Source organism: Phyllobates terribilis, unplaced genomic scaffold (genome assembly GCF_046119375.1).
Source record: "Phyllobates terribilis strain yellow unplaced genomic scaffold, ASM4611937v1 Scaffold_1__5_contigs__length_1240528914, whole genome shotgun sequence".
Lineage (NCBI taxonomy): Eukaryota > Metazoa > Chordata > Amphibia > Anura > Dendrobatidae > Phyllobates > Phyllobates terribilis.
Genome location: NW_027362761.1, coordinates 1044702763 through 1044714266, shown reverse-complemented (window position 1 = coordinate 1044714266; position 11504 = coordinate 1044702763). Strand labels below are relative to the sequence as shown.

At 40.5% G+C, this 11504-nt stretch overlaps 1 protein-coding gene across 1 annotated transcript in view; it reads left to right on the top strand.

Annotated features, from left to right (window-relative positions):
* The window catches only part of UFSP2 (UFM1 specific peptidase 2), a 46667-nt gene extending 35367 nt beyond the window's left edge, over positions 1-11300 (top strand). Inside the window, exons 11-12 of the mRNA XM_073645315.1 lie at positions 1179-1303; positions 11125-11300. Coding sequence (XP_073501416.1) covers positions 1179-1303; positions 11125-11211 — 212 coding nt within the window. The 3' untranslated portion in view covers positions 11212-11300. The remainder of the gene's footprint in view (positions 1-1178; positions 1304-11124) is intronic.
* Positions 11301-11504: the final 204 nt, after the last annotated feature.

Sequence of the window (11504 nt, the reverse complement as noted above, 5' to 3'; positions counted from 1 at the left end):
AGTCTTCGTGTATATCTGGGCCCAATGCAACCATTCCTGCTTGTGAGCACTCCTCTGGAGGATCCTACACCTTGAGGTTTGTGGGACTCCAGAGCCACCAACACTTCAAATAAGATATGAAACCTGTGGTCAGCTTAATAATGTGGAACACCCTTCTTAAGTAGTCTTCCTTTACTTGGGCTCATCTGGGATTGCTGTCAGTGATCCAAAGAGCCCCGAGACACTACCATCAGGAGTTTATTTGAAAAATAAAGGGAATCTGTCAGTAGGTTTTGCTGTGTAATCTGAAGACAGCATGATTAAACACAAATGCCTTTCTTATCAAACTTGGTGGTTTTGTTTGCTTTTAATGATTGTTTTAGCACCAGGAGCTTTTCATTACTGTGACTAGCTGGTTGTGTGAGCCCTGGTCAGACACACCCCCTTCTGTGATGGCCCCCTCACTGTCTATGGACATTGTATATACAGAGCCTGGAGTGGGTGGGGTTTTGCTGATGGGTGGGCGTGGTTAGCTTCCTCAGCTCTGCTTCATGCTAAATCTAAAAGCTCTGATTGTATCAGAACCACAGCACCCAGTAATCTATGTGATACATCGTTGGATTCAGTTTCTCTTTGCCTACATCCTGCTGCTCTCAGATGAGGTAGCACTTTATGCATACGCACAGCTCTGCACACAAATCTGACTCTGAGTCATGTCAGTAATCACATTACTATGACAATGAATAATCCTCCAGCTGACTAGGAGCTGTCCTCTCTTTTTCTCTTACCTGGCTGTGCTCCATGCTGTGTATACAGAATTCAGCGCATGCAGCATGGGGAATTTTGCGTTTCTCACAGTGGGACCACTTGATCAGCTGAGTTTGTGCATTTTTTTGGGCAGATGACTGATCGTGTTATTACTCGTGCACTTACAGGCTGGAGGTTTCAGCTTTCCATCACCAAAAGCTGAACATTGTGATCACTCCTGCCCTCAACTGATTCTAAACCTGCAAAGTTCTCTTAGTGATCAGGCAGAGCGCCTTCTGTGCATTCTGCCTGATCATTAAAGGGGGGCTCTCCTGATTTTGTATGTATGTATGTGTGTGTATATATATATTTATGCCTGGATAAAAGAATTTGCTTATGAATAGTGATCCTACCAATGGAAACCATTTAACACTGAGTTTTGTCTTGCTCAGGCGGCGGTGTTCTGGCACATACAATTCTTGGCGTAAACTGGAGTGAGACCACAGGAGAAATTAAATACTTAATTTTAGATCCACATTACAAAGGAGCTGAAGATCTACAAATCATTGTGGAAAAGGTATTGTGTAAGATAGACTGTAATATAATATACAAACCTAAAGGTTAGTTTACGGTGCTCGGTGTTAAGTGTCCGTGGACCGTCTACATTCTTGCCAGTCGGCACTTGTTTATTACCCTGTTCACACCGGCCAGCCGCGATTCAGATGCGCATTGATCGATCTGTAATAGGTCATTATGTGCAGATAGGCCGCCATTGTTCTCGGCTGCATGTCCTGTTTACTCAGGATAAAATACTGCCGAGAATGATGAAAAAATATTTCAGCTCACCTGCGTCAGCCTGCTCGGTCCACTTTCTCATGAGGCACGGTGCTCGGATTGTAAAGATCCCCGTCTGGGAGACATTACACAGTGATGAAAGGGTGGTTAACCAGCAACTCGCAAAATTGACTTAAAAAATAGCCTTTATTTTGAAAAAATTAAAAACATGAGACCATAGTGCAAATAAAAGCGTACAGAGGCTTATGCGTTTCGGATACGTAGATCCTTACTTATAGCAATAACAACTTACGTATCCGAAACGCGTAAGTTTAAGCCTCTGTACCCTTTTATTCCTCATGTTTTTAATTTTTTAAAAATAAAGGCTATTTTTTAAGTCAATTTCACGAGTTGCCGGATAACTACCCTTTCATCACTGCCGAGAATGATGTTCTTTTGGGAAAACAAACTCCTTTTTTCGGGTGATCAGTTTTACAGTACCAGCAAAGTGAATGAGATTTCAGAAATCTCATGCACACACTGTTTATATTTTCCTTGCAGATTTGGACCATCAGGTTTTTTTTTCAAATCTGCAGGTTACATATAGGTTGTAATTTCTAGGAAGTTAAAAGTGAGGATGCATTAGGATATTGGGGAGTCCTTTAACCCCTTTCTGACATGACCTAATAGTACGTCTTGGTGACCTGGGCCGATTGGACCAATGACGTACTATTAGCTCATATGGCAATCGCGCCAGCACACAAGCGGTGCGGGGCGATCGCCGCCGGGTGTCAGCTGATTGTCACAGCTGACACCCGGTACTATGTGCAGGGAGCGCTCCCGGCATATTAACCCCCTCAATGCTGCGATCGAAGTTGATCGCAGCATTGCGGTGACAAGGGGAGGTGATCGCAATACTCACCTCCTCTTCCGGCCTCCAGCGCTGTCTGCCGCGGCTTCCTGGATTTTGCCATGATGACCCGATGTCGTCATGACAACATCCGGGTCACCAGACAGCAGGAAGATTCTTTGGTCATGCGCAGTGCATGACCAAAGAATCTTCTCCCTGTGCAGCACTGACAGCCTGTATAGCACAGGGATGGTGCTGCATTCCTGTGCTATACTGGCGATCAGAATAAAAAAAAGTGAAAGTCCCAGAGTGGGACACAAAATAAAAGTCCATAAAGTGTTAAAAAATGAAAAAATAAAAAAAAATTGTAAAAATAATAAAAAAAATAATCCACCAAAAATAAAAATATAATGTACCCATCAATAAATATTATTATGAAAAAGAAAAACAATAAAAGTACACATATTTGGTATCGCCGCGTCCGGAACGACCTGACCTATAAAACTGTCCCACTAGTCAACCCCTTTAGTGAACACGGTAAAAAAATAAAATAAAAAAACGAAGCAAAAAAACAATGCTTTATTATCATCATACCGCCAAACAAAAAATGAAATAACACGCGATCAAAAAGACGAATATAAATAAAAATGGTACCGCAGAAAACGTCATCTTGTCCCGCAAAAAAAAAGCCGCCATACAGCTCCATCAGCCAGAAAAAAAAAAGTTATAGCTCTCAGAATAAAGTGATGCAAAAAAATATTGTTTTCTATAAAATAGCTTTTATTGTGTAAAAGCGCCAAAACATAGAAAAACGATATAAATGTGGTACTGCTGTAAACGTACTGACCCGAAGAATAACGCTGCCTTATCAATTTTACCACACGCGGAACAGAATTAAAAAAAAAAAAAAAAAAAAATTCTGGAATTGCTGGTTTTTGTTTATTCTGCCTCCCAAAAATCGGAATAGAAAGCGATCAAAAAATGTCAAGTGCCTGAAAATGGCACCAATAAAAACATCAAATCATCCTGCAAAGAACAAGCTGTCACATGACTGTCTGCCAACATCTGGAAAAATTATAGCTCTCAAAATATGGCAATGCAAAAACTAGATTTTGCAAAAAAAAATGCGTCTTTTAGTGTGTGACAGCTGTCAATCATAAAAACCCGATATGATTCTGGTAGCTAGGGATTTTTTTTTCAAAAGTAAAAAAAAAATAAAGATATGGCAACTAGTGTTGAGCGCAAGTGCTCACTACTTGAGTTTGCATCGGGTGCTCGGATATGCATTGAGTATCGCAGGTGCTCGCGTCTCTGCCCCATATGCTTTGTGGCCAAAAAAAACTCGCGGGGATTGCCTGCCATGCACGAGCGATCCCCGCATGTTTTTTTGGGGTATCTAATAACCATGAAACATGCGAGCGGGGACTTTAGCATGTCACTCGAGCACACGCGATACATGGTGCATACCCAAGTACCCCATGCAAACTCAAGTAGCGAGCACTTGCGCTCAAGACTAATGACAACTTATTCAATATGATGACCTAATGTTATCAAATTCTGTGTCGTACCTCTGGATTCAAAATGTTCACTATACCCCTTGATAAAATCCTTGAGGGGTGTAGTTTCCAAAATGGGGTCACTTGTGGGGGGGTTTCCACTTGTTCTGCACATCAGGGGCTCTCCAAACGCGACATGGCGTCTGCTCTCAATTCCAGCCAATTTTGCTTTCAAATAGTCACACAATGCTCCTTCCCTTCTGAACTCTGCCGAGAAATTGCACAACAGTTTTTGGGGTCCATTTTCTCCTCCTACCCTTGTGAAAATAAAAAAATTATTTTTGTGGAAAAAGTTAGATTTTTTATTTTTTTTTATTTTCACGGCTCCATGTTATAAACTTCTGCAAAGCTCTTTAGGGTTCAGGGTGCTCACCACACATCTAGATAAGTTCCCTGAGGGGTCTAGTTTCCAAAATGGTGTCACTTGTGGGGTTTTTCCACTGTTTAGGCACATCAGGGGCACATCCGCTAAGTATTCAAGTAAATTTTACATTCAAAAAGTCAAATGGCGCTCCTTCCCTTCCGAACCCTACTGTGCACCCAAACAGTGGTTTTCCCCAACATATGGAGTATCTGCTTGCTCAGGAGAAATTGCACAACAAACTGCATGGTGCAATTTCTCCTGTTACCCTCATGAAAATGCAAAATTGGGGGCTGAAAGACATTTTTGTGGCAAAAATGTGAAAATTTTATTTTTACTGCTCAATGTTATAAACTTCTGTAAAGCTCTTGGGGGTTCAGGGTGCTCACCACACATCTAAATAAGTTCCCTGAGGGGTCTAGTTTCCAAAATGGTGTCACTTGTGGGTGGTTTCCACTGTTTAGGCACATCATGGGCTCTCCAAATGCAACATGGCGTCCGCTAATTATTCAAGCAAATTTTACAATCAAAAAGTCAAATGGCGCTCCTTCCCTTCCGAGCCCTGCCGTGCGCCCTAACAGTGTTTTTTCGCCACGTATGGGGTGTCTGCATGCTCAGGGGAAACTGCACAACAAATTTTGGGGTCCATTTTTTCCTGTTACCCCTGCGGAAATAAAAAAAAAATTGGGTCTAAAGTAACATTTTTGTGAAAAAAAGTTAATTGTTAATTTTTTTCTTCCACATTCCAAAAATTCCTGTGATGCACCTGAGGGGTTAATAAAGTTCTTGGATGTGGTTTTGAGCACCTTGAGGGGTGCAGTTCTTAGAATGGTGTCACTTTGGGGTATTTTCTGTCATAAAGACCTCTCAAAGTGACTTCAAATGTAATGTGGTCCCTAAAAAAAATGGTTTTGTAAATTTTGTTGGAAAAATGAGAAATCACTGGTCAACTTTTAACCCTTATAGCTCCCTATTAAAAAAAAATAAATTTGGTTCCAAAATTGTGCTGACATAAAGTAGACATGTGGGAAATGTTATTTATTAACTATTTTGTGTGACATGTCTCTCTGATTTAAGGGCATAAAAATTAAAATTTTGAAAATTGCAAAATTTTCAACATTTTTGCCAAATTTCCGTTTTTTTCACAAATAAATGCAATTCATATCAAAGAAATTTTACCACTATCATGAAGTACAATATGTCACGAAAAAACAATCTCAGAATCAGTGGGATCCATTGAAGCATTTCAGAGTAATTACCTCATAAAGTGACAGTGGTCAGAATTGTAAAAATTGGTCCGGTCATTAACGTGCAAACCACCCTCGAGGGAAAAGGGGTTAATTCAGAAGCAATTGACCCTTTCAGTGTAGCTAAATATTTGAATAGAGCTCATGTTGGAGACCTTACAAGCCTAACTTTTCATATACACAACAGGATTAATGGACCAAGTGGGGCATTACTTAAAGGGAACCTGTCAGCATGTTTTTAGACCTCAAATCAACATCAGCTATGTAAAGTCCCTGTAATGTTGATAACGTCCATACTTTTGTGCCATAAGTCTGTGTCTCCTTTCTGTAGAAATCCATTACTATGCAATTGAACCACAATCGCAAGGGCCTCTACCTCTTTCCCTCGTGTGCCGCCGGCCTACTGTCACTGACTGACAGGTCACTCTACTCTGTGGTCTGATCTCGCGCCTTTGATGTCATTCCTTGCTCTTTTGACTTATTTACTAAAAATTTTCCAATGGATTTTCTATAACTCAAAATCACCAAGTCAACATTACAGGGACTTTACATAGATGACGTTCTTTTGGGGTCTAAAAACTTGCTGTCGGCTTACCTTTAACAGAGAAGCCTTCTGGATCTTAAAAAAGCATTCCCGTTATGTTTTTTATTCCTTAAATGTGTGTAAATGTTAGTGCAGTACAAGTGTCTTAATGTATATACTTGCCGATCAGCGGCTTCTCCTGTGTCCGGCGCAGTTCCGGTCCTTTTCTCAGTGACGTCACTGCTCTTCAAACTCTTCATTAAGCACCACTCCGGCGTTTTGATTTTATTGCTGGAGTGGTGTCTCTAATGGAAGTTTCTTACCCATAGTAATATACTTACCAGCTGACGTCTTTTTCTGTTTTCGGCTCCTCTCCGGTCTTCTGCAGGTTGTGACTAGCCGGATTATGCCAGTGTTTGCAGGGCGAGCCGGAGGTCACTTCTCAATGTAAGTCTGAGAGCCAGAGGGTCTCATTGACTTACACTGAGAGCTAGTGATCGTTTCCTCTGACTTCCGGTGAGTCAGGAGCTGCGGTGACAAGATGGCGGATCGGCAGGCAAATGGGTGGTGCTGGGAAGAACAGAAGACGGCGGCTGGTATATGTATTCCTAGGGGCCGGGAACATGCATTACTTTAGTGACACCACCTAGATTGTGAATTAAAAAATTGCCAGAGTGGTGTTTTAATTATGCAGGATTCAGACCATGGAGGTCAAAAACGCGTCACCTGATATTTTAGATCTGATGTCGTCTATGACCTTAGTTTGAAAAACTCCATACATTTAGCTATTGTTACCTGGATTTTTAATTGAAAAAATTAAACTTGGAAGATTTTGGGGCAGCGAGTGCTGACTGTATTTCTTGGATTGAGGTATCATTGGAGAGCTATTCACACTGTGCACCCGCTAGATGAGCTGTTTCCACTTTGTAGCCTGTTTATACTGCAATCGAAACGAGTGTTGCTAAGAAAGCACATTCACCATAATCGTGCTGTGTAAATGCTGTTAAATTGTTTGGAAAAGGATTCCTCCACTATTTTTTATTTTCTTTTACCCCCGACATTTCTGAATTTTGGTGAATAATATTACTTAAATCCACCAATACTTTCATGGCTTTAATGTAACTTCTTTTCCCTCTAAGGGTTGTCTGATATTGCAACTTATGTACATTTGTGTTCAAACTACAGAAAATGGGATCAAATCTTTGTACAATTATAGAACGAGGCCATATTTACTGGTCCATCCAGAAACTATAATGCCATACAGTATATATAGTATCTATAAAGCCCAGATATACGGACAAATAACTCAAAAATAATACAAAAATCATTCTTTTCATAATGAGCTGGAAAAAGCTCTAAAAAAACACAAGATACAAAGGACATAGACAAACGAGGTGAAGGAACATCGCCATAAAAATATTTGGTTAGTTAGGTCATGATGCCTGGCTCCTGCCTGTTTGTGGCCGCTACTCGATAAACCTGAAAGTGGACGGAGCAAGAAGCTTCACAGAGGAGGAGGAGGAGGAGGAGGAGGGCGTAGAAGACGTGTGACATGAGCCAGGGGTCAGAGAGCGTCCCCAAGCCACATTGTGTGCACAATCACACCAACACTGTGAGCATATAATTGGGCTTATACAGTGTCAATGCACAAGCGTAGAAAAGGATTGATTTTTGACAGTGAGCACTGGCAAGCAAGATAAGGGAGTAGCTAGGGTGTAACGGTGTACCACTCCAAGTGTACACCGAAGTCTATTTTGCATATTGGATAAAATAATATTTTTCTGCATATACAACACTAAAATGTATTTGCCTGATATGATTTTGATAGAAGCTAAGTCACCTATATCAATGTTTTAAGCAATCTTAATTTGCACTTTGGGGGTGACAGACTGCCCTTAAAGTGACCATGTTGTTGGACCGTGCTGTGTATTCTCCACCTCACATTTTGCACGTTTTTTCAGGGAATGATGCTATAATAAATAAAGCAGGTGAAATAAGTATTGAATACGTCACCAATGTTCTAAATTAAATATAAATATTTTTAAAGGTGCTACTGACATGAAATTGTCATTGGATGTCGGTAACAACCCATCCAATTCACACAGGCAAAGAAATCAAACCATAGATGTCCATAAATTAAGTTATGTGTAATAATGAGAAATGACACAGGGAAAAAGTATTGAACACATGAAGAACGAAAGGTACAAAATGCCATGGAAAGTCATGACACCAGCTGAAATTTATTAATAATTAGAAAGCAATCCTGCCACTTAGTGAAAAATAAAATCAGCTGATTCAATTGATGGCCTATAAAAAGGTGTCTCATTGCCAAGGTGCCTCACAGAAAACCCGTTATGATGGGTAAAACCAGTGAGCTGTCTCAAGACCTTGGCAACCTTATTGTTGTAAAACATACTGATGGCATTCCTTACAGAAGAATTTCTAATCGACTGAAGGTACCAGTGAGCACTGTTGGGGCCATAATCCAGAAGTGGAAAGAACATAATTTCACCATAAACTGTCCACGGCCAGGTGCTCATCGCAAGATTTCAGACAGAGGAGTGAAAAGTATTATCAGAAGAGTTGTCCAAGAGCCAAAGACCACCTGTGGAGAGCTACAGAAAGTCCTGGAATCAGCAGGTAGAGTTGTTTCAAAGAAAACTATAAGTTGTGTACTCAACCTCCGTGGTCTGTATGCACGCTCACCACGCAAGTCTCCATTGGTGGACAAAAAGCTTGTCCAAGTCACAAAGCAAAGGAAGCTCAATTGGTTCCAGAGAGAGAAAATAAAGCCTGACCTGAATCCGATATAAAATTTATGGAAGGAACTAAAGCTCAGAGTTCATAGAAGGAGCCCATGCAAGCTTCAGAATTTGAAGAGTGTTTGTGGGCTAAAATGACACCTGAGGAATGCATTCAACTAGATTCTCCATACAGGAGGCGTCTCGAAGCTGTCCTCACAAACAAAGGCTTTTTTACGAAGTATTAAATAAATTTCAGGAAGCGTGTTCAATACTTTTCCCCAGTATCATTATTACATGTAACTTAATTTATGGACATCTATGGTTTGATTCCTTTGTCTGTGTGAATTGGATGGGTTGTTACCGACCTCTGGTGAGAATTTCATATCAATAGCACCTTTTATAAATATATTTACTTAGAAAATTAGTGACGTTTTCAATACTTATTTCACCCGCTGTATAGGTGGTCACACCAGTGGCGCAATCTGGTGAACCACCACTGTGTTACATGAGGAGGTAACCTGCTTAGTGTTCTGCTTGCACATACTATAGATAAGGCCTTATAGGATGCCATTCATACTGTTGTGTAGTGAAACAACCCTCACCTGATAAAATAATGAATTTTTGCCTTGACTTTGGAAAAATGCAGCAAAAAAAAAAGCACCATGTCCTGAATGTGGCCTCATTGAGTGAACACGGCCATATGGCTTCTTCTGCTGTTAGTTGGTGGGTGAATCTGCAGCTGCATCAGTATGTATGGCATTGTTCCATCATTTCATGTGCATTTAAGTCAATGGAGCAGAACTTTTAGTTAGACCACGGCCCCACTATCAGTATTTGGTCAGTATTCAGTCAGTATTTTTTCTCAGGAGTGGGAACCAAAACCAGGTGAGGAACAATCAGAGAAAAGGTATAATAGAAACAAGTCACCAATTCTGCATTTATCACCCACTCCTGGTTTTGTCTCCCACTCCTGAGAAAAAATACTGACCGAATACTGATAGGCCACGGCCCCACTAACTCACATTTGCAAACCGCACCGCTCATCACATAAAAAAAAAAAAAATTCCAAGTGCAGTGAAATTGCAAAAAAAAGTGCAATTCCACAATTGTTTTTGGGGTTCTTTATTTACCATGTTCACTAAATGCTAAAACTGACCTGCGATATAATTCCACAGGTCTGTACGAGTTCGCAGATACCAAACATACATAGGTTCTTTATTAAAAAAAAATCTGAAATTTGTAAGAAAAAAATTAGCTTATGACGCCATTTTCAGAAACCCATAGTTTACCCATTTTTTTGTGATCTTTGGCTGGGTGATGGCTTACTTTTAGCTCCCTGAGCTGACGTTTTTATTGATACAATTTTTGGGGTAGATATGACGTTTTGATCGCCCTTTATTGCAATGTTGTGGCGGCCAAAAAAACCCCTCTAATTCTGGCCTTTCAATTTTTTTTTTCTTGTTGCGCTGTTTACCGATTGGATTAATTCACTTTATATTTTGATAAATTGGGCTTTTCTGAATGCAGCGATACCAAATATGTGTATTTTTTTTTTTTTTTTTTCAGTGGACAAAAGGGGGGGTGATTTGCAATTTTTATTTTTTTTTGTAATATTTTTTAAAACCTTTTTTTTATTTATTTTTTTTTACTTTTTACATGCTTCAGTAGTCCCCTTGGGAGACTTGAAGCTGCGATTATCCAATCTCTTGTGCTACCCATAGCAGGCCTTCAGCCTAGCTATATATAGCATAAATCTCAATCCCTTATACATGCCAGCCGTGGGCAGGTGTTCATAGGAGATTTACAATGACAGGCACGGAGGGGTCTTCTGCAGACCCCTGGCTGTCATGACAACCCATCAGAGCCCCCGGTCACTTAACAAGGACGCCTGATGGGCAGGACTTGTGATTCGTTTTCGCCCAGCGTGTGTTAAATGCCTCTCTCAGTGACTGACAGCAGCATTTATCTGGTTGACAGCTGCAGGTGGATGGCAAATCCATTCACGGCTGTTAGATGCACATGACAGCTGATCAGATCAATCAGCTGTCAAGTGCGAGGAAAGATGCAGGCTCAGCATCTGAGACCGCATTAAAAGCAGGGACACGACATTTGACGTACCTATATAATCAGGCACATAAGGAGAGCCTATAACCTGTGATGGATGTGGGAACCTGGTCTGCATTCTCCTGTTATGCTCGGTTATGACATCCACCTGTGCTGAATGTGCACCAAGCAACCAAGTATGGAAATTGGAAGATGATGAGTTCACTTGTAGCAGAAGTAGAAATTCTTGAATACTATATATTACACTGTGAAGAAAGCTAATGATTTTCTCTTCTTCAGGGATGGTGTGGATGGAAGGGCGCTGATTTCTGGGCCGCGGACGCATACTACAATCTCTGCTTACCGCAGCGACCTGTACTCTTTTAAGAATGGTTAATTTGTTAAAGGTCATTTTAATATATTTATTGTATTAACTCTTTTTTTTTCTTAATTTGCAAAATAAATATTCAGTTGTATTCTGGGATCAATAATTAACATTTATTCTATGTGCAATAAAGCAGACAATATACATTGTATTGTATCGGATCCCTACTTGCTGTCAATGAATATAGACCTTAAAGGGGTTGTCCGGTCCAAATCTATAACTCTGCAGTCACATTTTGTGTATGTATGACGCTTACATACCCTCCGGTCCCGGCTCAGAAGCCGGCGAATTCTCG